This window comes from Neoarius graeffei, chromosome 28 (assembly GCF_027579695.1).
Source record: "Neoarius graeffei isolate fNeoGra1 chromosome 28, fNeoGra1.pri, whole genome shotgun sequence".
NCBI lineage: Eukaryota > Metazoa > Chordata > Actinopteri > Siluriformes > Ariidae > Neoarius > Neoarius graeffei.
The window spans coordinates 2,986,323-3,013,947 of record NC_083596.1 but is presented as its reverse complement, the minus strand read 5'-3'; the positions used below and the strand labels follow the sequence as shown (position 1 = coordinate 3,013,947).

General features: G+C 40.3%; 1 protein-coding gene across 2 annotated transcripts; it reads left to right on the top strand.

The window, feature by feature from the left end:
- Nucleotides 1-20,818: 20,818 nt before the first annotated feature.
- LOC132875974 (transmembrane protein 250) lies at nt 20,819-24,748 on the top strand. Of its 2 annotated transcripts, none has more exons than XM_060913144.1 (2): nt 20,819-20,996; nt 22,130-24,748. In XM_060913144.1, exon 2 carries the CDS (start codon nt 22,331-22,333, stop codon nt 22,748-22,750), a length of 420 nt encoding a protein of 139 aa, XP_060769127.1. In that variant the 5' UTR covers nt 20,819-20,996; nt 22,130-22,330; the 3' UTR covers nt 22,751-24,748. The 2 variants fall into 2 exon arrangements, with proteins under 2 accessions (XP_060769127.1, XP_060769128.1); XM_060913145.1 differs by lacking the exon at nt 20,819-20,996 and adding an exon at nt 21,033-21,405.
- Nucleotides 24,749-27,625: the final 2,877 nt, after the last annotated feature.

The following is a 27,625-nucleotide window of genomic DNA, read 5'->3' as shown; positions in this document are numbered from 1 at the left end:
GATTTGTAGCTGTGCTATTGGGTCCAGCTCTATGGAGGGGCCAGGGTGGGCCTGGCCTACCCAATCACGAGGCTGGCCCACCCACCCAAGGGGAAAAAAAGAGGAAAAAAAAGTCATATGTATAATATTGCCCCCCAAAAAATCTTCCTGACCCACCCACCCTGTTAGTGAGAGCTGAGTCTGACCCTGTGCACTATTGTCAGAGCTGCTGTTCTAGAAAATTAATCAACACCTTCCGACCAATCAGAATCTAGAATTCATCAGCACCATAAAAATCATAAGCATTTTATTTATATATATGCAAAATGCTTATGATTTGAAGTGTGAATGAATGTTTCTGAGGCATTGTCCCTGACTCACAACCTCGATTTTTTTATTGAGTAAAACTTTTGGCACCCCTTACCTATCACATTTTAAAATTGCTAAATATAATTTTACGGCTTCTTATGAATGATTTGAGCAACATTAAACGTAGAAGGCAACATGCCATGAGTCTGTTGCTGATCCATCAGCTGTATTGATGTTCACTCTGTCCAAATATGGTGAATTAATACCTACATAAATCTGCATGCATTGGAAATGTTCACACTGGCATTTCACTCAAAAGCCACGAGTGCTCGATGGCGGTAAATCAGCCCGAGGGAAATGATGGATTTTCTGGCAGTAATATACCAAGACCCTGCTATAGGCGCGTACATAACTCAGCATAGAGGAGCCTAGCTTGACCCTGGGCCACGCCCTGTAGGCTGGATTGATATGACCTTCGACCCGGTTCACCTCTTTGGCCAATCAGGCTAATGGTGGTCAGCGGTCGGACTGGGATGGTGGGGATCTAACCCTGAACTTAGAGTGAGTGCTGATTGTTCACAAGATCATGCTGACCTCACTCTCTAAATAGGCCAATTAAAGTTAACGAGCTTAACGAACCGGTGGTTTAGTTGTTACTGGACCACTTGTGAAACTCAGCATGTTTGTGTATGAGTGTGTGGGTTGATTAATGCACATGTTTTGGTATGTAAATATTACCAAGCCAAATAAATCCATACTGAATACGAGATGCATGACCGATTGATTATTTTAAATCTGCATAAATTGATTTTCATAATCTTTTACAGCATGTGATTTTCACCCAAGCGCAGACTTCAAAAAATTTAACAAAGGCAACCTTAAAAATAAATTCACACACCGTCCCATTTATGTCAATTATAATCTGTCAGATAAGACAAGTGTCTAAAGTTAGCATCTTCAGTTAATTTAGCTGCCTATGAGGCTTGCTAACAAGTAATTGAAGTATTTTTCCACTATTACATGCTAAATCACAAACACTGAGTCCCAAGTTATTGTGCGTTAAGTACCAAGCTATATGTGGTTGCTAGCAGCTGAGCGAGGTAGCTGAGCATTTATCTCATGAGTTATCATGCTGAGATTGGAAACTTCTACCAAAGCATCATAATTGTGATCATTTTTCATAACCACTGATTAAAGATTTCACTGTAACCATGGAAACAGTGACAGCCAGTGATCAAAACATCTAGCCAAAATTGTTAGCAAGTGATCTCTGGATTATATAGTGGCTACATTTTTATAAGCAGGTTGCTAGCACTTGGTAACTCTTTTATTGTTTTCTGACTCACTGTTATTTTACCTAAAACGTAAAAGTCGTAGCTCCATCAGAAAGCTGAACCACTTCCAGTATCAGCACGTAGTTTGGTGACAGATAGGGATAAGGGTGTGGCCTGATGTGACCCATAGCACAGAGACAGCACTGGTGACCCAATTAACCAGGAATAAGTCCACTATCAACACATGCACACCTGCAGTATGTAGTAGCAAAGACTTCATGAATTTTTTTAATGACAAAATTGAGAATATCCGACAAAAAATTCAAACTACTAATTTAAGGTTAGACAATGAAAGTGACCTTGTAGTTAACAATATAACTGTATCAGATCATCAGTTAGAATGTTTTACTCCCCTAAAAGAAACTGAATTACTCTCATTAATCTCTACATCAAAAGCCTCAACTTGCGTACTAGATCCCTTACCGACACATCTATTCAAACAGATAATGCCTGGAGTAATTGAACCGCTTCTAAAAATAATAAATTCTTCTCTTATGATTGGCTATGTACCCAAATCCTTTAAACTAGCAGTTATCAAACCCCTGATTAAAAAACCTGACCTTGATCCCTGTCAGCTGTCCAATTATCGGCCAATATCAAACCTCCCCTTTATCTCCAAGATCCTTGAAAAAGCTGTGGCACAGCAGTTATGCTCATATTTACATAGGAATAACATCCATGAAATGTATCAGTCAGGATTTAGACCTCATCATAGCACAGAGACAGCACTGGTTAAAGTAGTAAACGACCTACTGTTGGCGTCTGATCAGGGCTTTGTCTCGCTACTTGTGTTGCTTGACCTTAGTGCAGCATTTGATACCATTGATCATTCCATTCTTCTGGATAGACTAGAAAATGTTGTGGGAGTTAAGGGAACGGCCCTCTCCTGGCTCAGCTCTTATCTAACTGATCGTTATCAGTATGTTGATATAAATGGTGATATTTCTAGACGTACCGAGGTAAAGTTTGGTGTTCCACAAGGTTCTGTCTTGGGTCCACTGCTTTTTTCTCTATATATGTTACCTCTGGGCGATATTATTCGTAAAAATTGTATTAGTTTCCACTGTTATGCTGATGACACACAGTTGTATGTCTCTGCAAAACCTGATGAGAGACACCAGCTTAATAAAATTGAGGAATGTGTTAAGGACATTAGACACTGGATGCTTATAAATTTCCTTCTGCTTAACTCTGACAAGACTGAAGTACTTGTGCTAGGACCACATACAGCTAGAAGTAAGTTTTCTGATTACACAGTAACTCTGGATGGCCTTTCTGTTTCTTCACGTGCAGCAGTAAAAGACCTCGGAGTGATTATTGACCCCAGTCTTTCATTCGAAACTCACATTGATAACATCACCCGGATAGCTTTCTTTCATCTCAGAAATATTGCAAAGATAAGAAATTTAATGTCATTGCATGATGCAGAAAAACTAGTCCATGCTTTCGTTACCTCCAGGTTGGATTATTGTAATGCCTTACTGTCTGGATGTTCCAATAAGTGCATAAACAAGCTCCAGTTAGTTCAAAATGCTGCAGCAAGAGTTCTTACTAGAACTAGAAAATATGACCACATCACGCCTGTCTTATCCACACTGCATTGGCTCCCAATAAAATTTCGTATTGATTATAAAATACTACTATTGACCTTTAAAGCACTAAATGGTCTCGCACCACAGTACCTGAGTGAACTTCTGCTCCTCTATGACCCACCACGCCTACTTAGATCAAAAGGTGCAGGCTATCTGCTGGTACCTCGTATAGTGAAGGCTACATCAGGGGGCAGAGCCTTTTCTTACAAAGCCCCACTGTTATGGAACAGCCTTCCAAGTAATGTTCGGGAATCAGACACAGTCTCAGCATTTAAGTCTAGGCTGAAAACATATCTGTTTAGTCAAGCCTTTTGTTAATGGTGTTTATGAGGTAAAGGAGTAGATCTGGAGGGTCCTCAGACATAGAGTGTTTTGGTAAACTGGGATGTATGGATGCTGTCAGTCCCCACTCGCTTGCTCACTCGAGTTTGTTGACGGTGTAGTGGCTGCTGCTTTATGTCCCGGGGCTCCCTCATGCCTGTGTTACCTTCTGGCTCTCTCCTTTTAGTTATGCTGTCATAGTTAGTTGCCGGAGTCCCTGCTTGTACTCGGTGCAATATGTATACTGTTCCTACTTATTCAGGTGACATTGGGCATACCTAACCACCTGTGTTTTCTTTCTCTCCCCCCCCCCAAATCTGTCCCTCTGAGTTACATGGAGTCAACAGGAAATCTTTTGGTGGAGACGGTGGGGACCTCGACTGGCTATCGTAGCCTGCAGGGAATCGGCCGTCAGACATTCTGTCGCATGTCCCAGACCCGGTGAAATGTAACTGAATTGTCTTGGCCAGGCCTAAGGGTCCCATCTGCATCTCATCATTGCTGAGGAGTGTGCTCCCATCACCCAATCAAGCATCCAGCCAGAGCAGGTCATGATATATTTTTTACCATATTAACATGCCATTGTGCGTCATGCCTGATGTAAAGACTCTCGTCTCTGCGAGCCTACCACACAGATTTAATACTTGTCATTTTTAGGGCATACCTAACAACGTGTTTTCTTTCTCTCCCCCCCCCCCCCCCCCCCCCCCCCCCCGTCTGTCCCTCTGAGTTACATGTTGATCCTGGGATTGAGATGCTGGCCTCTTCTGCCCCTCGGACCTGCTTGATCCATCCTGGTGCCCTGTGTCTGGTCGGAGTTTTATCGCCCCACTCCTGTGAAGGACGGCCCCATGAGGACAGTTGAGGGTTATACCTGTTAAAACTGTTAATATTATAGTCAGGCTGTCTGTTGTTGCCCAAATGAGGATGGGTTCCCTTTTGAGTCTGGTTCCTCTCGAGGTTTCTTCCTCATGTCGTCTGAGGGAGTTTTTCCTTGCCACCGTCGCCACAGGCTTGCTCATTGGGGATAGATTAGGGATAAAATTAGCTCATGTTTTAAGTCGCTCAAATTCTGTAAAGCTGCTTTGCGACAATGTTTATTGTTAAAAGCGCTGTACAAATAAATTTGATTTGATTTGATTTGATGTTTGAAGGCAGAGCTTGACATTTGGGATTTGAAAGTGCAAACATTTGTGATGCTAAACTGGTAGCTATAGACCCTTTTCAGTCACGTGACCTTCGTAAACGCGACCACCATTTTGGACATGTAGCGGACTTCGGCTCGAATTGGTTTGAATGCGAGGAAGGCGACAAACGGAGAACATACAAGAAAAAGGAGCGAGATGCAGAAAACACCTTCGCTATCCAGCGACGTAGGGCATTTACAGGGCGAGCAGAGGGAGAAATAACAACAGTAATGACACATTAGCAACGCCGTACAGAAATAACGGTTTATGGCACAGACCCTTTCGGTTCTCGCTCATCTAGCTGCTACAATGACTGCTTAGACTGCAACAATAATACCTAACACACATTTAAGCATCCGTCGTAAAGACGTGAAACTCATCGAGTGACGAGTGTGTTCATTGATAAGCTAACACAATCTAAAAGTAGACATACCATCACACTGCCCTGGCGCTGTGTACAGTTTACCTTCTACGGTTTGTGCACTCGCTATTTGCCATTACTTTCTCCAACCCAGTGTTACAGATTACAAGGAACGGCCTGGATTTAAGAGACAAATACATGTTCCTATTGTTTTGAACACTTATTTGTAGGCAGTGCTTAATTTGTAAAGTGGGAGGTCCCGGAGCGCAGAGGATGAGCGGCTCCGGTGCGGAAAAAAAGGGGGCGGGGCAGGGCGGGGCAGGGCGGGGCGCTGCGCTTCTGGGCATGTTTTGAAATAACACTGCAAATTAAGTTCATCTGCAGATATTTTGTGGATGTCGTTTCATGAGAGAAATCACCAACAAGGCAGATATCAAAATCAGACATTAACACTAAATAAACTTGCATTTTTTAAATTTAATTATTTGGGTTGTTTTTTTTTTTTTTTTGTTACATAGTCAAAAGAGGTGTCGGATCACCGGATCCAGTGTAAATAGCTGCCGGAGCCAACACCCGAGGTTCCGGAGCACGCGCCGGCTTGCTCCCCCTCAAATTAAGCGCTGTTTGTAGAACACTGCCTCTGATCTGTCCTACAGTCTACCAACAGCAAAGGAACACAACGCTAGCTAATGTCGTTAGCTAATAGCTACTACAGAAGAACAAAGAGGTTACAATGGGTTATTTTAGCCTATTTGGTTACACACTCGCCGCCACAGAATGTTAACAGCAATGTAATGCCTTTTCTGGCTAATTTTATTCGTCTTACCTCCAACAAAGTGGTCACTACACAAGCGCTGGTATGCCGAGGGCTGCCAATCTGTTAATTTTTTTTAATGGCCGCTATCCATCTTCTCCGTCGGGATCCGATAAAATGATAACCCTTGCCTTGTTTGTTGATGGTTACTACATCCAGGTGCACAACAATATAGTGGCATGATGGAAGTCTTGCTGAAAATAAACACTTTTTTTGCTGCCGTTCCTCAATGCTGGCTGTTGTAAACTACTGGTAGTACATGTCCAAAATGGCGGCTGCGTTTGTCGTGACGTCACGTGAAAAGGGTCCATAGGTTTCCACTGCTTGTTAGCGTCATTAGCCTTTTAACTCAAAGGCAAATTTTAGCATTAGGATAGGGGAAGCCATGGCCTAATGGCTAGAGAAGCAGCTTTGAGACCAAAAGGTTGCCAGTTCAATTCCCTAGACCAGCAAGAATGACTGAAGTGTCCCTGAGCAAGGCACCTACTCCCCTGGCTGCTCTGGGTGTGTTGTACGTCGCTCTGGATAAGAACGTATGCTTAATGGAATTCAAATACGTCTCAGCTGTTTGAGTAAGTTTTACATAAATGTGCTGGACCTCAATTTCTGTAAAACTGTTTTGTCAAGATGTTTGTTGTAGTCCTTTTTAAGTAAGTACAGTATTAATGTATACTTTTAGAATTAAAAAAAATACTGTGCTTCATAGAAAGTGTTCTGAAGCGTGAGGGAAGATTTCACCCTGTGTGTATTTCTCTGATTTAGGATGTCGGTTTAATCTGTGGAATAAGGGGACTTAGGGATTATAGAGTCGCAGAAACATCTGCAGCGTCTCGGATCAGGAGGCTGAACGTCTGCGTGACAAGCTCCGAGGCCCAGCTGCAGGTTTTCTGTATTTCTGACGACTTGAGGTCAATATGGCAACAGATTTACACCGAGATCAGAGTTACGACAAAACGTTTGCCTGAGACAAACGTTTATTTACGAGACTTTCCAAGCCCGTGACAAATCCACGCCAAGTGCACGTACATCTGTACATCTCAATGCAAAAGTTTTTCACTCCCTTCTGTTACACTTTCTCGACAAAGAATGGAATTTCATGTCTCTTTAGTAGTATTTTAATATTTTGTGATTTAACGTGTACACACGTTTCCCAGGCGTGTGAATATACAGGATGCAAAAATATGCAGCTTTGGGAGCAAAGTGACTAAAACGGCAGTGATAAATAGCGAGTGCTGAGAGCATAGGCAGATTTAATGCTAACAGCTGCTTCATAGATATTATGTGGAGCATGTGCTTGTGTGGAGTCTCTCAGAAGTATTGGCACCCTTCATGAAAACGTGCTGAGCTGATTTGAAATGTTCACTCAGACAATACGAGGCGCTGAGCTATCTTTAAAGTCAAGTTTATTTGTATCGCACTTTTAAGAACAGACATTGTCGCAAAGCAGCTTTACAGAAAACTAAAGACTTTAAACATATGAGCTAATTTTATCCCTAATTTATCCCCAACGTGATATTAAAGGTGATATTAAAAGCGAGACTGACTTTCAGATTTTTCAAGTGTAGTTCATAAAAAGAATTTTCCTGACACCCAGTTATTTTTGTTTAGTGACTGAAAGCTACTGAATTCAAATCACAGAATTCCAATTTTATTAGTTTTGTTTTAATAGAACAATTAATGAATTTAAGGCCACATGGCCCAAAATTCTCCGCTATTTTTTCCTGCTTCACCATGACCCAATTCAAGATACTACATCATGCATCATGTGGTGGGCTTTCCCAGTTCGCACAAGGCATTGTGGGATACAAATTTGAAACAGGAGAAAAAAATGGAGGACGTGAGTGTGCGAATGAAACGTGAAAGACCGACTACAGTAACGGAAAGCGAGAGGAAAAGATGTTATGTTAGGCAGCTGGGCCATAGAAGGTTCACGCTGCACGCTGCATGCTGCACACTACACGCTACATGCGTGTAAAGAAAAGTGGACAAACGTAGCATGACTTGCTCTGGGCCATAGAACGGCGTTCACGTTGCATGCTGCACGCTGCACACTTCACGCGTGAAGCGAGAAATGAACATGCACACTTTTTTCTAGGCGTGAAGATGGAAATTCCAGTCAATGCATGCGGTCACCGCCGCGCCAGCCAATCAGAACGGGTCTAGGGAGATAACGCTATGCTTTCAGGGGAAAACTTCAGAAAAAATATAATTGAATGGTATAATTGAAAAATAGTTCTTCATCGGGATTGTCAAGCAGATTATAGAATGTTCGGTGAAATTCACCACGGGTTTCTCTCAGAAGGAAGTGTTCTCGGCTCCAAATTCTGTTCCTTTTTCTCTTCCTCTGTCTCAGTAAAAGCAGAATGAGGCAATCGTCGTCATCCGAAGAGTCCATATTGTTGGTTACTCGGTCAAAGTAGAACAGACGCAACACGTGAACATCCAAGCATGAAGTTTAATGGCCCAGGGTCCGGTTCTTCACGTGAACGTGTAGCGTGTAGCGTGCAGCATGCAGCGTGCAGCGTGAACCTTCTATGGCCCAGCTGCCTTACATACGAAGGAAAGGAAACGCAGGACCAAACTAATAAATATTGGCGCTCAGCGAGCACCTCGGTGTGATCAGCTGTTCGTTTAGTGACAGAATGATGGAACTGTCAGTGCACGCTCAAAGGGAAACCTGTAGATGGCAGTAATGCAGCACTGTGGATGCCAGCTGCCGTAAAACCCAAAAGAAGAAGAAGGTAAACCTGCGCATGCGCACACGGACTTCCTCTGTCTGCTTGACTGCGCAAGGCGAGCGATTTCATGCACATTATTTGCTTTAATCCCCTCAAATTAAATAACTTCCCAGCCACAGAATGGCCTGATATTTTGTGAGATATTACAGAAATAAACAGATATCACAATCACCACATTTCAGAGCGAACTAAATTTCACCAATTTTATGAAATTGAAAGGCCGTCTAGCTTTAAATGTAGCTTTATGGGTGATCTGCTTAAAATATGATGCTAGCTAGCAAACATTACCTACCTAGCGATCCTGATGTTAACTAATGTTGCATAGCTTTGCGTCCGTTTCACATTCACGCCGTGTTTTATTGTATAATTGAAGCTATACTTTTTAATCAAAACTTACTTTTGAGAGTAACTTAATCGTAGAAGAAAGGAACAGAATTTCTGTTTTTAAAGATAACAAAGAGGCAAAACACAATCACTCACTCACAACTTTCATTTTGATTTTGATTTCTGCTGCATGAACTTTAGTTCATTTGGGCAGATTGTCAACTTTCAGGCTTTTAGTCTCAGATTGAGTGTGTGTGTGTGTGTGTGTGTGAGTGAGAGAGAGAGAGATTTATGGCTTGTATGTTATATTTTTTGCAGCTCTGCATTGCGTGTGTGTTTCACAGGTCTTTAGGGAGGTCATTAAACGAGGCTTTAATCCCGGCTCCTCATCACCACCTTAATTAAACGGCCTTTCATTAAAAAACCCCTCTCTTCTTATTAGCCGCTCGTAATTGATTTAATTTGTCTCTCATCAGGTATTGGCTCTGACCTCTACTTAGTTAATGAATTAATTGATCTTCCCCCAGTGGATTTGGGGATGCTAAGAGGATTTGGACATCTTACAGCTTAATCTTGTGTTCTCTGACCCCTGAAGGATTGCATCTGTCTGAGAGGAGCGACGTTTGTAAATGGCCATGAACCCCTTTGGCTGTGTTTCAAACCTCCAATCAGGCTTCGGCCCAAACGCTGGGGCTGTTTTAGTACCTCAGCACCATCACAGCATGGTGGACGGACATGAGGCAGACAGACAGACATCTGTACTGAAAAGCTGAATGCAAAAATTTGCAAAATTAGCATGAAATAATTTTAAAAATGTCATTTATTGCAACCAAATGTTTAGTGTGTCAGGTTTCACAGATGTTCCTTTGTGATTTTTTTTTTTTTAATCACAAGTTTTAAAAAAAAAAACGCTGTTGAGCAGTCAACAACCTCTTTCATGTCCCCTGAGCTGCTTCTGGATCCTCTCAGCATCCCGTCTCTGACAGAAAAGACACTTGGTGTGATTTATATTTTTATGTTTTTCACTTGTGTTTCTGTGAGTAATGTGTGGCCTGAAAACACATGATTAAAAAAATACACACAAACACACACACACACACACACATATATATATATATATATATATATATATATATATATATATATATATATATATATATATATATATATATATATATATATATATATATATGGGGGAAGCATAATTAGAAAATAAATTATTCATGGGGAACACACGTGAAAATAATGAATAAAGTGGAAAAATGAAGGTGAAAAAATAACGTCAATGTATTAATCATGTAAAATAAATGAACTGTGTTTTTAAAAAAAACACGTGGAAATGTGAAAACATGAATCATTACATGGAATCACATGTGAAAATGAATTAATCTTGAAAAGGATTCACATCAAAATAAATGAATTGTGTTATAATCATGTCAAAATGAAATCATATGAAAACAAATGAATCATTAAACTAAATCACGTGAAAATAAACGAATCTTTGAAAGGAATCACGTCAAAATAAATGAATCATATAATCATGATGTCAAAATGAATCATGTGAAAACAAATGAATCATTAAGTAAAATCACATGGGAAAATAAGTGAATCTTTAAAAAGAACACTTAAATTAAATTAATCATAATAAAATAAATTAATCATGTGTTATAATCATGTCAAAATGAATCACGTGACAACAAACGAATCATTAAACAAAATCACATGATTTAAAAAAATATAGGGGGGAAAGAATAATTAGAAAATAAATTATTCATGGGAAACACACGTGAAAATAATGAATAAAGTGGAAAAAATGAAGGTGAAAAAATAACGTCAATGTATTAATCATGTAAAATAAATGAACTGTGTTTTAAAAAAACACGTGGAAATGTGAAAACATGAATCATTACATGGAATCACATGAAAATTAATGAATCTTTAATAGGACTCGTCAAAATAAATGAATCATGTAATAATCACATGTCAAAATGAAATCATGTGAAAACAAATGAATCATTAAACTAAATCACATGTGAAAATGAATAAATCATTTTTTAAATCACACTTTAAAATGTGAAAAACAAATGAATCATTAAACAAAATCACATGCAAAGATAAAATGAATCTTGAAAAGAATCACGTCAAAATAATGAATCATGCGAAAACAAATGACTCATTAAACAAACTCACATGTGAAAATAAATAAATCACATCTGAAATAGAAATAAATGAATGAATATTGAACAGGAATGAATATTAAAACTCATGTTCTGCATGTAAAATATCTTGTAATTCTATTTTGTTGTTGTCAACTTGTAAAATAAACGTTTCCATTCAAAAACTGTGCAGACTTAACTTTATTCATCAGTTCTCAGATCAGTCATAAAAATCTCATTATGGTTTCATTTACATTCACCTCATGACTGGAGCTTTTACCTGAAGTGAGTAATTCCTGAGGGAGACCCTTACGAAAATCTACCATGGTTTACTATGGTTTTACCATGGTTTTTATGTAGTGACCATGATATCTCATGGTTATTCTAAGTACTATGAACCAACCATAGTATTACTATGGTTCATCCATGGTAGTAACTATGGATCTACTATGGTATTTCATGGTGATTCTAAGTACTATGAACCAACCATAGCATTACTGTGGTTTATCCATAGTACTGCAGTAGCTGTGGTAGCATCATAGTTGTATGTGTAATAGGTCATAGTAACTATGAAATTAGTTTAAAAAGGGATAGTATGGTTTTTAAAAGGATGCACTAACTGTAGTATTACCATGCTTTCGTCCAACAGTCAATGCTGTAGAGAAGGATCTTGATTAACAGCCCAGATACATTAACATGTACTTAGAACCTAAAAATAAGTGAACACTGAGGTAAAATGCATGTAGTACATCCTAAACAACAACAATAATAATACACTCTAAAAATACTGAGTCAAAAATAACTCAACTTTAACCCAACCACTGGGCTAATATTGCACGAACTCAACACTAGGTTATCTTAGCCCAAACAATTGGGTTGAAACGATTGGGTGCAAAGATTATACCATAGTGAAACCATGGTTAAATCATGGTTAAACCATAGTCATGAACCATGGTTTTCATGGTTACCCAAAAAACCATGAATAACTATAAACCATGGTAAAACCATGGTTAGTTTTCATAGTAAAACCATGGTTAATTTTTGTAAGGGGACTCCAATCACAGAGCTCTCTCTCTCTCTCTCTCTCTCTCTCTCTCTCTCTCTCTCTCTGGGATTTGAACTCACAGCCTTACAGCCTTCTGGTCAAGCATAAAATATTTTATCCTGTCTGGTTGTACTGTAATGTTTTAATTACTTTGTATTTCTAACCTTTTGTTTCAGTCCTGAAAGTAAATCCAGAAAAGCACCAACATCACAGACCATCTAACCCTCCCTGGAACAGAGTCCTTCTGCCCTCTAGTGGTCATCTGGAGGAAGTTCACTGACTCTGAAAATTCTGTCCTCTTCCAGCAGCAATGTTTGTTGCTACTTCATCACACACACACACACACACACACACACACGATGAACACAGCCGCCATTTTAAGAAGAACTAAAATTTCAGTTCGTAGTTGGTGAAAATGGAGGAACAGTGTTCATCTGAGCATTTCTTCCATTTACTTTCAGGAACTCAGACACTTCTTCAATAGGAACTCAGGAACTCTTTCTGTATTTTTACTACAGGAACCAGTTCCATAACTTTGAACCTTTTTTTAGGAAGTCAGAAATTTTAGGAACATATCAAACCTTTAATGGAACCTTTTCAGGAATCCAGAAGATCAGAAGCTTTAGACACGTTTCCAGTGAGCATTTCATGATCCAGGAAACCAGGAACTTTTTCAGAGCTCAGAAAATTAAAAATGTTAGTCATGTTTCTAAACGTGAGGCCAATTTTAAGTTTCTAGTGGAGGAACATATTCAGGGAATCAGGAACTTTTTGTAAGCCAGGAACTGTAGGTACTTTTCTGTCAGGAAAAAAGAGGAACCCAGGAACCGTACTCATAACTCCAGATGTTTGGGTTACACTTACACCACTGAAAGCAGGAACAGTTTTAAAGCCCATGTGTTAGTAACCTTATGTCCTGATCCAGGGTCAGTACTTTTCTTTGAATTGGACAGTACTAATGGGGGCTGGGCCAATAATCCTGTCCTCTCTTACGTGGTGTTTTTAAAACTTTTATTTGTCCACAATTCAAGAGTTTTTGTATTTTTGGTTTGTTTTTGTGGCATTTCACTCTCCACAGCAGCAAAATTGCATCCTGAGAGCATGCAGATGGTTTCAAAATCAAGATTTCAAGTGCATATTCTAGACCAGTTTCGTTTTTTCTTTTTATATGAAAGTGTGTCCCTTTACACACTCATCCAGAAGGGTAATTTTGCACAAGGCCATCTGTCTACAGCAGAAAAAAATAAAATAATAAAACACGTCTGGAAAAATCCCAAGGGAGTCTGGAGCCAGATTCGTGACGTCACCTGCGAAAGCGCCAGCAGGCTGTGTGAGCTTTGCACGGTTTCAGTGCACAGCCTGTGTAGACCAAGCGCTCCCATTTCTCTCTCATTGTCCGGTCTTTTGGAAAACGATGAGTACTAATCCCATCAAGATTGGTGTTGCTACACCCTCCTACGATACATCTGTTAACCATTTTAATAATTACGTGATAACGTTGAAGAAATTTACAAACCAGCGCTGACGTAGAATTCAGAGGGAGGCTTCCTGCACGCGACATCACGAAAATCAATGTTTGCCAGGAAATCCAAATGGCAAGTTTTTTCAGAGGCGGACCAATTCACCTCAAATTTTTGCGCAAGGTAAACAAATTGCACAAAATGCAAAATGTGACAGATATTTGACCAAAGTTTAATATAAAATAGGAGAATTGCATTGATCTTGCTCCTGAATTTACCCATGATATGCACTTTAATGTTCATATCATATTCACGCAACAGCACAGCTCTAAATAAAAACCTAATGTCACTGTCTATCTCCAGTTTTGCAGCAGTGTTTCCTGCTTTTGCTGGCTGCAGAATGACATCACAATGTTATTTTCCATAAGGAACCACAGGAACAGGAGCTCTTTAATTCCTCAGATGGTTCAGGAACCTCGGTGAAAACACTTGCACATCATTATACACTTTCAGAAGATTAAAGCTCAGTTTATCAGTCTTGTGGGTTTTTTTAAACCGGCTTCATGCTTTGATTATACATCGACGCAACGTTAAGTTGGATTAAATTTAATTTAATTAAATAATGTAAAAATTGCTCATTAAAGTCTGATGTTAACCGCAACCTGAAGACTTGCGGCCGTTCCCCCGGATCTGCAAGAAGTTTCTTGGCACTGAAAGTAAACGAGGAACACAACACAATTAATAGTTTCGCTCGGTTTCTGTGTCAGCACTGTCTTGAGTGCAAATTATTACACCGCTGATTAAATTAGCAAAAGCAATCTTAATCCTCAAGTGTGTTAGCTTGGAGAATTTATTTACTGCTGTGACGGCATTGATGCATGCTTGATTCATTATAATGAGGTTTGTTTCTCTGATTTTGCATAATAAATGTTTAAATCCTGAGCACAGCCATCATTAACGGCCATCAGGAAGGTTTTAAAATTAAAAGAAAAAACTCTGTTTATGATGGATAGAACTGAGGTTTGCCTCGCGTTGGATGCAATCATGAAGCTGCACCATAAATCTGGAGCTTGACATGCTGGAAAAGTGAGATAGAGGTGAAAGGAAGTTTACAAGGACACAAATACAACTGTGCGGACACATATTGGAGGAGGGTTTACTTATCTCATGTTAGTGTTGTGAAGATACGATAGGAGGGTTTACAGGAATAATGATTCTGTGTTGTTTCAGCAAAAGCAAAACATTCTCCAGCAGATAATAACAAATACAGGCTATTATCTGCTTTATACAAACCCCATTTCCATAAAAGTTGAGATATTTTCTAAAATGCATTAACCCTCATCCTACCATGCTATTTTACACCTTAATCTTACCATGTGGGGTCCATTTGGACCCCAATACTTTTCTTTAAAATTAAAGCTTATAAAGACAAAATCACCAGATAAGTTTTGTTCAGAACATCTTGTATTAATAACAGCAGTACACTAAAGGGCCCAAGGCATAAAGAACACACTTAACCTTCATCCTACCAGCCAATTTTACATACACAAACTACTAGGCGGGGTCCATATGGACCCCAGGAGGGAATACCTTGAAATCAATGCAGTAAGAACCAATTCAATGCAGCAAACAGACATAACTTTATTGAAGAACAAAATCCACTATGGCTGAATATCAATGATGTATTATAAATGCAATAACATTGCAATAATATTGCAATAATATTGCAATAACTAGCATACATGTAGCAAATTATAGCGCCACAAAAAAAATTGGCATTATATACATGATTTTTGCAGCTCATGTAGCTGTAAAACATTCTGGATTACAACTTATGTCTTTTCTTACAGAATTTAAAACAAAAAAGTAATTGTAAAATAATTTAGGGCTTTTGTTTTGCAGCCTGTGCTTATTGCAGCAGTGGGGTCCACACGGACCCCAAGAAGGAATGCCTTGGTAGTTTCATTATGGAACATAAAAGAAATAAAAGAAGTTAACTTTCAGTGTGCTATTCAATTATGAAATGAAAGACAGATAAACTTTACTCTGGGGTTCGGTTGGACCCCAGTAACAAATTAATTATACCTTCACAATGCAAAAAGCTGATCTTCCGGTGCTTTAGTGTTTTAATTAAGACATAAATTCCGACAAATTCATAAAACGGTGAGGCAGTATGTCACATATTTTTAAAATGGCAAACAAACATATAGGTGCGGGGTCCAGATGGACCCCACTTGGTAGGATGAAGGTTAAAAACAAAAATCTGTGATTTGCTAATTCATGTGAACCTTTATTTAACTGACAAAAGTACAAAGATTTTCAGGAGTTTTACTGACCAACTTAGGCCCTGTCCACACAGCAACGGATTCAGGTGACTCTGATAAAATTGTTTATCGTTTCGGCCTGGCGTCCACACGGCACCGGTGTTTTGGGTGCCCCAAAAAGAAATCTTTTGAGAACAGGTTCCAGAGTGGAAAAATCTGGCAACAGCACCGTTGCGAAGTCATCTGGATGAGTAGAACGGATTTGTTTACGATGACGTCACAACCACATGACTGTCAGTGCTTCACGCCGGATAGAAGTGTAACGAACTCGATGCGAGTTGTCAACAAATCCTATAACTTGGTTCATGAAACGCGCTTACAAAATATTTTCACTGTGAATATTTATTGTGTAATGGTGCAAAGTGAGAGAGAGAGAGAGAGAGAGAGAGAGAGAGAGAGAGAGAGAGAATAGCCCTCAGGGGAGAGTCTTTAGTCCAAACACTGCGGAAGTACTGAGTATAACCAAACCGCGCACCGCCCGTGCGCTTTCCAAAAACAAAAACAATCCCGCCAGCAAAAATAGGGAAAAAAAGGAGCGATCTCACCTCTTCAGATGTTGGTTTAAGTCCGACAATACATTCCTCAAAAAGGGCGTAGAAGAACAAAGTAATCCATCAACGTGTAGCATTCAATTTATTCCGGACCATTAAAGAATTCTGGAGGATATCAGAATGTTGGTGTACCGGCTTCCATCTACCCCCATTCATTCCTCTTTCCGTGTCTTTCGTTTTACGCTACTGATTAATAATCAAAACTTTATGTGGCTGATGCTACAGAAGAAGGGGTTTATGCACATGCGTCCTACTAATTCTATTGTTCTGGTGTCTCCGATGGGACCGTCTTACAGCGCACGTAGAGGTGTGGCATGGGTATTGCATCGTTTTCAGCAAGCGTTGCGTTGCCATATGAACCTGAAATTTTACTGATCCATTGCCCATGTGGACGCGATATTTTTAAAAAAAAATCTTGTTGCCGTTGTTGTGTGGATGTAGCCTTAATTGTCTCATCTCATCTCATTATCTCTAGCCACTTTATCCCGTTCTACAGGGTCGCAGGCAAGCTGGAGCCTATCCCAGCTGACTACGGGCGAAAGGCGGGGTTCACCCTGGACAAGTCGCCAGGTCATCACAGGGCTGACACATCGACACAGACAACCATTCACACTCACATTCACACCTACGCTCAATTTAGAGTCACCAGTTAACCTAACCTGCATGTCTTTGGACTGTGGGGGAAACCGGAGCACCCGGAGGAAACCCACGCGGACACGGGGAGAACATACAAACTCCGCACAGAAAGGCCCTCGCCGGCCCCGGGGCTCGAACCCGGACCTTCTTGCTGTGAGGCGACAGCGCTAACCACTACACCACCGTGCCGCCCCAACTTAATTGTATTTTGTAAATATAAACGAAGTTAGAATTTGATGCCTGTAACACACTTGAAAAAGTTGGGACAGAGGCAAAATAAGACTGAAAATTTTACAGGATATTCAAGTAACACCATTTTGGATGAGTCCACAATAAGCAGGTTAATTGGTCATGTGATTAGGTATAAAAGGAGCAGCACCAAAGGCTCAGTCTTTGCAAGCAAGAATGGGGCGTGGCTCACTGCTTTGTGCCAAAATTGCAAAAAAGAACATTCGTCAATGCAAGATTTTCAGTCTTTCAAAGTCTACCGCCCATAATATAGTGAAAAGATTCAGGGAATTCGGAGACATCTCAGTGCATAAAGGGCGAGAAACCACTTTTGAATGGGCATGACCTTCAAGCCCTCAGGTGGCACTGCCTGAGAAACCGTCATGCTAATGTGACAAATATAACCACATGGGCTCGGGAGGACTTCAGAAAACTTTTTTCACTTAAATCCAGAAATGCAACCTGAAACTGTATTACGCAAGGAGGAAGCCATTCATTAACTCTATTCAGAAACGCCACCGATTTCTCTGGGCCAGAACTCATCTCAGATGGACTGAAAGACAGTGGAAACATGTGCTGTGGTCAGATGAGTCACATTTCAGCTCGTTTTTGGAAAAACCAGGCATCAAATTCTCAGTGCCAAAGGTGAACACGACCATCCAGTTTGTTATCAGAGAAAAGTGCAAAAGTAGCATCTGTGATGGTATTGGGGGGGGTCAGTGCCCACGGCCTGGGGGAGGTGCATGTGTGTGAAAGTAGCATTGGCATGGAGGTGTATATTGGGATTTTAGAAAGACGTTGTCATCAAGGCGACGTCTCTTCCCAGGAACTCCATGTTTATTTGAGCAGGACAATGCCAGGCCTCATTCTGCACAGGCTACAACAGCGTGGCTTTGTAGACACAGAGTGTATGTGCCTGACTGGCCTGCTGCCAGTCCAGATCTGTCTCCTTTTGAGAATGTATGGCGCATCATGAAGAGGAGAATGAAACAACGGAGACCACAGACTGCTGAGCAGCTGAAGTCTTGTATCAAGCAAGAATGGACAAAAATTCCAAATGCAAAACTGGAACAATTAGTCTCCTCAGATCCCATACAATTAAAAAGTGTTATTAAAGGAAAGGTGATGTAACACAACAGTAATAATGCCTCTGTCCCAACTTTTTTTTTTTGAGTGTGTTGCAGGCATCAAATTCTAACTTAATTTATATTTAAAAAATACAATTAAGTTCGTCTCGTCTCGTCTTCTTCCGCTTTATCCGGGACCGGGTCGCGGAGGCAGCAGTCTAAGCAGGGAAGCCCAAACTTCCCTTTCCCCAGACACCTCGGCCAGCTCCTCGGGAAGAACACCGAGGCGTTCCCAGGCCAGCCGAGAGACATAGTCCCTCCAGCGTGTCCTGGGTCTTCCCCGGGGCCTCCTCCCGGGGGGACATGCCTGGAACACCTCCCGAGGGAGGCGTCCAGGAGGCATCCGAAAAAGATGCCCGAGCCACCTCAGCTGATTCCTCTCGATGTGGAGCAGCAGCGGCTCTACTCCGAGCTCCTCCCGAGTGACTGTGCTTCTCACCCTATCTCTAAGGGAGCGCCCAGCCACCCTGCGAAGGAAACTCATTTCGGCCGCTTGTATCCGCGATCTTGTCCTTTCGGTCATTACCCAAAGCTCATGACCATAGGACCAACAATTAAGTTGGTCAGTAAAACTATTGAAAATCTTTTCTTTGTACTTTTGTCAGTTAAATAAAGGTTCACGTGAATTAACAAATCACAGATATTTTTATTGCATTTTGGAAAATATCCAACTTTTCTGGAAATGGGGTTTGTAATTTTTCATGTGAAATTTACTCATGAAAACCCCAACACTGCTGATCACCCTGAGAACACTGTCCACACAGTATCGCTGGCGAGAGCATAGCCAATCAAAACAGTTCTTACAAGAGTGTGAGAGAGAACAAAAGCCAATCATAACAGTTTGTTACAAGGCCTACGGCCTTGGGCTAGTGGAATATGCGTGCTTTCTTTTAGGTTATAGCAAACTTTATCTGTTATGCTCTAAAATTGAGAAATTTTATTTTTAATTGTAATTAATTTTGCGGGGTTTTTTAAAGATTATTTTATTACATCTCAACTGGTAGGTATGAGAGTAAAATTCTTTGTGTTTTTGAATTGAACTGAATTGGAGTTGAATTGGAGCCTTGCTGGAACCCACTTATAGCCCATCTTAGTTTAGCCCATCTACTGCCCACCTATTACCCATGTGGGCTCCAACAACAAAGCCCACTTATTGCCCATGCTTAATTTAGCCCATTTAATGCCCACCCATTGCCCATGTGGGGCCCAACAACAAAGCCCACTCGAAGCCCATGCCCAGCCGAAGCCCACCTAGCCCAAATGAGGCCCATGTGGGCCCCAACTGTATGTGTTTGCAGGGATGGTGGTGGTAGCACCATGATGAGAGTTACTGTAACCTCCATACCCTGGGTACAAACTTTCATTGAACTGCCTCCTATAGCAGAATCACTGTTGTACTGTATTCTCTTTCCATTGTTAATATCACTGTGTTCAAAGGGATGTTCAACGTTTCAGATACTTTTGATAGCCAAAAACATTTCTGTAACTTTGTTCCAGATGTTTTGATATCCTTGGTCTTTATGGTGCTCTTTGCTCAGGTGTATTCTTTAACAAACTCTGCCTTCTTCCAGGTACAGTGTGTTTACACTCAGATCACTGAGCAACTAATTATGTGGGAACTAATTTCGGGGGCGGCACGGTGGTGTAGTGGTTAGAGCTGTCGCCTCACAGCAAGAAGGTCCGGGTTTGAGCCCCGTGGCCGGCAAAGGCCTTTCTGTGCAGAGTTTGCATGTTCTCCCCGTGTCCGCGTGGGTTTCCTCGGGGTGCTCCGGTTTCCCCCACAGTCCAAAGACATGCAGGTTAGGTTAACTGGTGACTCTAAATTGAGCGTAGGTGTGAATGTGAGTGTGAATGGTTGTCTGTGTCTATGTGTCAGCCCTGTGATGACCTGGCGACTTGTCCAGGGTGTACCCCGCCTTTCGCCCGTAGTCAGCTGGGATAGGCTCCAGCTTGCCTGCGACCCTGTAGAAGGATAAAGCGGCTACAGATAATGAGATGAGATGAGACTAATTTCGGGTTTTCACAGCAACGGTGGTGAATATTTATGCAAGGCCCTGTATATCTGTATAATAACACATGTAATATGTAATAACCTATGTAACAGCAACTTGAAAATAAATTTCCAGAAGATTCAATACAATCTCTTTTTACTTTTATGTCGAAAACCTTGTTGTTTTAATTACAAAATGTTTTATTCGTAGTTTATGCATCAAATATTTCCTTTTTTCGATTATAAAAGGTTTTGTAGAAAACACTAGTCCCTGGAGCTTGTGTGCCTTTAAGTCGGTCCTTGGTTGCCATGACAACCAGTCGTTCACACATTTCACGACAAGACGTATTTTGTTCCGCTTGTCAAACAACCAAACGGACAAGTACAAGCTAACTACTGTTCGGATTTGCTGTTATTGTTTATTTAATTTTTGTGCTATTTAGCAGTTCTAATATTTAGCTGTACAAGAATAATTTGTAAAGCACATCTGCTCTAGTGTCGCATTTTTGCTTGATGTCAGGTACATGTATTATTTTCTCCCCCCGCTCAGGCTCTTGAATGCTAACATAGCTAGCTAGCTTGCTCGTTTTCCTACAGATCCCGCCTCCTGCACTGCGATTGGTTGAGCTTGTGTTAGCTTGCTCGTTTTCCTACAGATCCCGCCTCCTGCACTGCGATTGGTTGAGCTTGTGTGGCGTCTTAGATTGTAATTGGCTAACGGTGTCTTTCCTCATGTGCTCGGATTCGCTGATTGGACGGAGATCTCCTAGCTACTGGTCTGTGGCGACAGAGTCGAATATGTTAGCATGACGACTAGCACAAAGAACTCGCCGGTGTATTTTTGATTTATCGTCAAAAATAAATGTTTTTCTAAATAATTTAATGCAGTAAAGTTGACACATTTAACAAGTAACAAAAATATTTTTGCGGTAAGCCATCGTTTTATTTTACACCTCAGTAATAAGTGGTAATTCTGTACTATTACTAATAATACTGTGGTATTAAATTAGAGTTATCCTGAGGGAAAAAATGTAAAATTCCTATTTTATTAAATAATGACAATAAATAATTAGTAATAATCTTAAAATGATAATTCTAATCGTTAAAATATTAAATATCTTTATTTTAAGACTTTAATATCTTAACAATCTTGGGGAAAGAAAACCCTTAAGCAGTTTATCATTTATTCTAGTATAATTTTATTTATGTTTTATATTTATATTTAAAGCAAACTCTCTGCTTAATCAACATATTAGACTGATTTTTATCCCCCTAATATACTACAGGGATTTATAAAATGGCATTTCGGTAATTAACACGTAACACGCAATTAATTTTATTCAGTTCAGTCACAGTTTCAGTTCTTACCTGCAGCACTCCAGTTTGCTCTTTGACACAAAAATGGAGAACAAACTTATAACCATAACCCTGGTTTCATCTTTTCCTGTCACGGAGGCTACACACGCTTATTAAATGCGTATAGAGATGTTAGGATGAAAAATAAAGGCTGGAAGGAAGCAGGAGAGTGGATTGTTGGTGTGTGTGGTGGACAGGCCATGCGTACAAGCAACCTGTGTGACTTGTGCTGGTCTGAACATCAGTTTACTGGTTTTCGAATCTCATCTTGTATCTGATGAACGTCTCTTTCTGCAGAATTCTGCTGTGAAGTGCAAACGGAAATGGAAGCGAGCCGAGAAGTCACGCATCAGACATGAGAGCGACAGATACTCTTCCTGTAACCGAAAGCAAACCTTCAAACCTCACGTCACATCCTGTAACACTGCCATGTCGTCGACCCATGAGGCGTCGATCGAGTCCTGATCTCACTCTGCGAGGGGCTTTTCCGGCCCACTCATGCCCGTGATCCCCATCCCGAGGCGGGCGCGCTCCTTCCACGGCCCCCACAGCACGTGCATGCACTCCGCCTGCGTCCCGGCGCGCACCTCCCAGCTGCTGCGCACCAACTACAGCAACTTCGACCTGTACCTGAAGTCGCGTTGGACCTACGGCTTCGTGCGATTTCTCCTGTACTTCGGCTGCAGCCTGTTCACGTCGCTCCTGTGGATGGCGCTCGCAACGCTGCTGTGCCTTGAGTATGTGTGCGTGCGCATCGTCCTGCGCCTCCAGTACAAACTCTCGGTCATCCTGCTGCTCCTGGGACATCGCAGGCTGGACTTCGGCATCCTCAACGAGATCTTCATCTACAGCATGCACATCACCATGTTCCTGGTGGGAGGACTCGGGTGGTGCTTCATGGTCTTTGTGGATATGTAGTCTGTAGATGGATTGGGAAAAAAATGTGAAAAGTAGCATTTATGTGACGTCCATCGCACGCCGAATGTAGTCGATCAGCCAAGATGTGTTTGAGATCCGAAGTTCACGGCTTTAGTTTTGATCTATAGCTCTGAGGCTCATGCAGGAAACTCAGTGTATACAAATCTTCAAAATTTGCTTCAGATCATCTCATCTCATTATCTCTAGCCGCTTTATCCTTCTACAGGGTCGCAGGCAAGCTGGAGCCTATCCCAGCTGACTACGGGCGAAAGGCGGGGTACACCCTGGACAAGTCGCCAGGTCATCACAGGGCTGCACATAGACACAGACAACCATTCACACTCACATTCACACCTACACTCAATTTAGAGTCACCAGTTAACCTAACCTGCATGTCTTTGGACTGTGGGGGAAACCGGAGCACCCAGAGGAAACCCACGCGGACACGGGGAGAACATGCAAACTCCACACAGAAAGGCCCTCGCCGGCCCCGGGGCTCGAACCCAGGACCTTCTTGCTGTGAGGCGACAGCGCTAACCACTACACCACCGTGCCGCCCTGCTTCAGATCATATTCCGTATAAACTGTGGGTGTGACTCGCACTCTTTCAGATTATATTACGATACGGAAATCAAGCAATAATTCAAAACTCTTCAATTCGATTCACTACTGATTCGATTCACTTTAGCACTGATTCACACCTGATTCAGATTTAATTCCAGTTTGATTCAGTTGAGTTAAATTTGCATTTTCCATCACAGGAAAGTCTCTTTCTCACACGCATGCAACGATTTTCAAAAGCTGTGTAGCCGTTTTACTTTTTAGTTTGCATCTTCATTCGTAACATCGCCACCGTTTCTTAGACTGTTGCACAGATTTTTTTTTTCCGATTCGAATAATTTTTTCTTGAAAGTGTTCACACTTTATTTTTTTAATGTTTTACCCACATTCCTTCCAGGTTTTTGATTCTTTTTCACCTTCAAGGGGCGGCGCTAAGAGGCATATCGTTCTCAAGGAAAGATTATTTACAAGATGGCCGCCTTAATAACATTCAGCGTTCAGCTACACAATGAAGTTTGTTTTGTGTTTAAAGATGACAGGAAGTCAGTGTGTGTGTACGCGCGCATCACTGAAATAGACTTCCATTGTTCCCTGAGTTCTCCACATTCGCCTTGTGGCTCCACTGAAGAGATGAACCTCACACACATCTTGGCTGATCAAATACTTTTGACATAAAATGGAAGATCGTGTCAATTTTTTTTACTAATTTATTCCTTTAAATACGTTAAACACAACATTAACTCGTACTAATGTGCCAGCTGTTTACTGCATGACCAACTCCGGACTTTTTCACACTTTTCTGACTGAATTTGTGGGGGAAAAAATCGCCAACTCTTTCGCATTCCAGACGTCATTTCAGCGAGCTCTGTTGTTGAAGTCGTGTTAAAGGTGCCGTCAGTCGGTGTGATTTCATGGTTAAACTCAAAGCAGAAACTGTAGCTTTAAAGGAGAAGTTCAGAAAGTTCGGGGAAATCAAATCAAGGATGAAAAAGCGAAAAATAAACGACAGTTGTGTCGCATAAAATCGTTCTTTGGTACACTGCAAAAAATGAAATCTTGTTATTATGATAATAATAATAATAATAATAATAATAATGGTTTAATATCAGAGTTTCCACAAATATGGCTCTTCACCTGATATAAAAGCTAAATATACATACTCTACTAATGTTAAAAATCCTAAATACTAATTGTTAAACTCATCTCATTCTCATCTCATTATCTCTAGCCGCTTTATCCTGTTCTACAGGGTCGCAGGCGAGCTGGAGCCTATCTTATAATACTAAATATAAAAGAGAGCCTTCCTAGCCTGAGATACCAAACAGAAAAACCCACTTACGGTATAACACTAAATATTAGAGATATATGAAAAATAAGTCAAATTTGACATTTAAAGAGAAAATATCTTTAACATGGGTGAATTTATCAAATATTTATTAGAACTCAAATATAAGATTATTTAGTTTACTTTTAGACACTTTTATTCATTTCAAACTTTAAATGTTATGTTCTTATTCTGCTGGCAGATCATTTTTGCTTCTTTCTAGAATTAAATGCTTAAAATTAGCAAAATGATCTGCCAGCAGAATAAAAACATAACATTTAAAGTTTGAAATGAATAAAAGTGTCTAAAAGTAAACTAAATAATCTTATATTTGCGTTCTAATAAGAACTATTCGATAAATTCACTCATATTAAAGATATTTTCTCTGAACAAGAAATAATTTTTTACAGTATAAACATTTACCTCACGCATTTGGACTCGTCCATTTGTTTTAAAACGATGTAGCTTATTAATGTAATTTGAAAACATTGTGTAAGGTTTTGGGGAGGGGTTTACGGAAAAGATTTCGCGTGACTCGAGTACTATTCGGACGGGATCGATTTTGATCCATAATGTCGGAGTAATTGTGATCAATTTGAGCGCTACTTGTAGGGGGCGTGGCTACAAGTTGATCATTAGTAGCTACATGATTGGGACAGGACTAAAATCCCAGAGATACTCCGGTGATACCAATGTTACACGCCTCTGGACGTGAAACTAATCCTGTCCGAATAGGGCTTCCATGACTTTTTAGCGATGAGGTCACTTGGAGTGTTTGTTCATTTTTCGCCATTCTCTTCCTTTCCTTTGAAATCACATGAAGTTTATGACGCCACTCGATGCCAAGCAAACCATGAGTCTGACGCCCCACATCGGGCATGAGGGCAAAGCCCCTTCACACAATCCGCTATTGTTTGGGGATCAAGGCATCATACGCCTCATGCTTGGCCAGACACTTTCTTTTGTTCCTTAAACGAAGGCACTCAGGTGACATTCGGCTCCGACAGGGTCAAACTCGCATCGTATCACACATGAACACATGATCAATGTTGTTATTGTGTCTCCGCTGTGCCATGTTCGTTAACCGTTAATATGTTCACCTCATTCATTCACTGAGTTCACTCAGGAACTACATTTTTTTAAATAAAGTTATTTAAAGCTCAAAATAGTCTGTGGGGTGTTTGTTTGTTTATTTTTTGCATTTGTATGAGTTTTGATTTTGTTTTCGAGTGCACAGCTCTCTATATTACTCACTATAGTGCTGAGCGATATGATGAAAATATTACATCACGATACTTCTCTCTGATAAACGATCATTGATGTATATAAATGTGCAGTATTTTTGCGAACAGACTGCCATCAGAAAACTAATACTGCATTAAAATAAACACCTGATGGAATGTTTGAGACAAAAAAAAAGTAAAGATTCACAACAGAATTTAAACATCAAATCAGCTGCTTCCTGTCAGGATTTATTTAAAAAATATATACAAAAAATATGTTTTTAAATGAAAAATGTTATAAACGTGTATATTGTGGTATTTCAGAAACGTGCATCCTGACATAATATCATGATACTGATATATTGATATTCTCTTGCTCTGAACTGCAGTCTTCAGGGAAACAGGGTTCTCTGGAGAACCATGAAGGGTTCTTCTTCATTTTATCCATCAGGAGGAGCCTTTTTTAAAGGTTCTACAGTATGTAAAACTCTACAGCAATCTAGACTCCAGAGAACATTCTCGGAAGATCTCAGTGTCTCACAGAGAGAGAAGATTTTTACATATTGCTTGGACCACAGCAATCTAACAACAATTACGATTTGTATTAATTAAAGAACATGCCAGTGCTTTTTAACTGTTGTTTTTTTTTTTATTCTATCCACATTCACTGGATATGAACAATTGCATGCTCTGATTGGCTACTCTACTACTAGGATATCAGCTCATATACTGTGAGTAGAGAAAAACAAAATGTTGGCGCATGTTGCTGAACCAACCAAAGACGAAATAAAAACTCGAAAACAAAACACAAAAAAAGAGCAACAAAATATGGAATAAAAGTATTTGATGGTAAGAACGCATTGTTTTATTTTTCAATAATTATTATTTGCATTTTTCACAAATTGCTGCTGTATTTTCGCCGGTTTGTTTACATTCTAAGCGGAAATGATTTTATTGGACATTTTGTATAAAGTTTTTATTTATCGAATTTGCAAAAAATAAAAATGCTTTGTTTCTCAAAATCCAGAGAATATGGATAGAATAAAACAGTTATTCCACTCAATCTCGGTGCTACATGCCTCATCGGCTATCGGCTCATGTATAACTCAATTTCATGGAATAACTGTTAACAGATACAGTGGTGCTTGAAAGTTTGTGAACCCTTTAGAATTTTCTATATTTCTGCATAAATATGACCTAAAACATCAGATTTTCACAGAAGTCCTAAAAGTAGATAAAGAGAACCCAGTTAAACAAATGAGACAAAAATATTGTACTTGGTCATTTATTTATTGAGGAAAATGATCCAATATTACATATCTCTGAGTGGCAAAAGTATGTGAACCTCTAGGATTAGCAGTTAATTTCAAGGTGAAATTAGAGTCAGGTGTTTTCAATCAATGGGATGACAATCAGGTGTGAGTGGGCACCCTGTTTTATTTAAAGAACAGGGATCTATCAAAGTCTGATCTTCACAACACACGTTTGCGGAAGTGTATCATGGCATGAACGAAGGAGATTTCTGAGGACCTCAGAAAAAGCGTTGTTGATGCTCATCAGGCTGGAAAAGGTTACAAAACCATCTCTAAAGAGTTTGGACTCCACCAATCCACAGTCAGACAGATTGTGTACAAATGGAGGAAATTCAAGACCATTGTTACCCTCCCCAGGAGTGGTTGACCAACAAAGATCACTCCAAGAGCAAGGTGTGTAATAGTCGGTGAGGTCACAAAGGACCCCAGGGTAACTTCTAAGCAACTGAAGGCC

Bases quoted from the DNA above. Each gene is read 5' to 3' on its own strand.
- LOC132875974 (XM_060913144.1), top strand. From the start codon at position 22,331: ATGCCCGTGATCCCCATCCCGAGGCGGGCGCGCTCCTTCCACGGCCCC.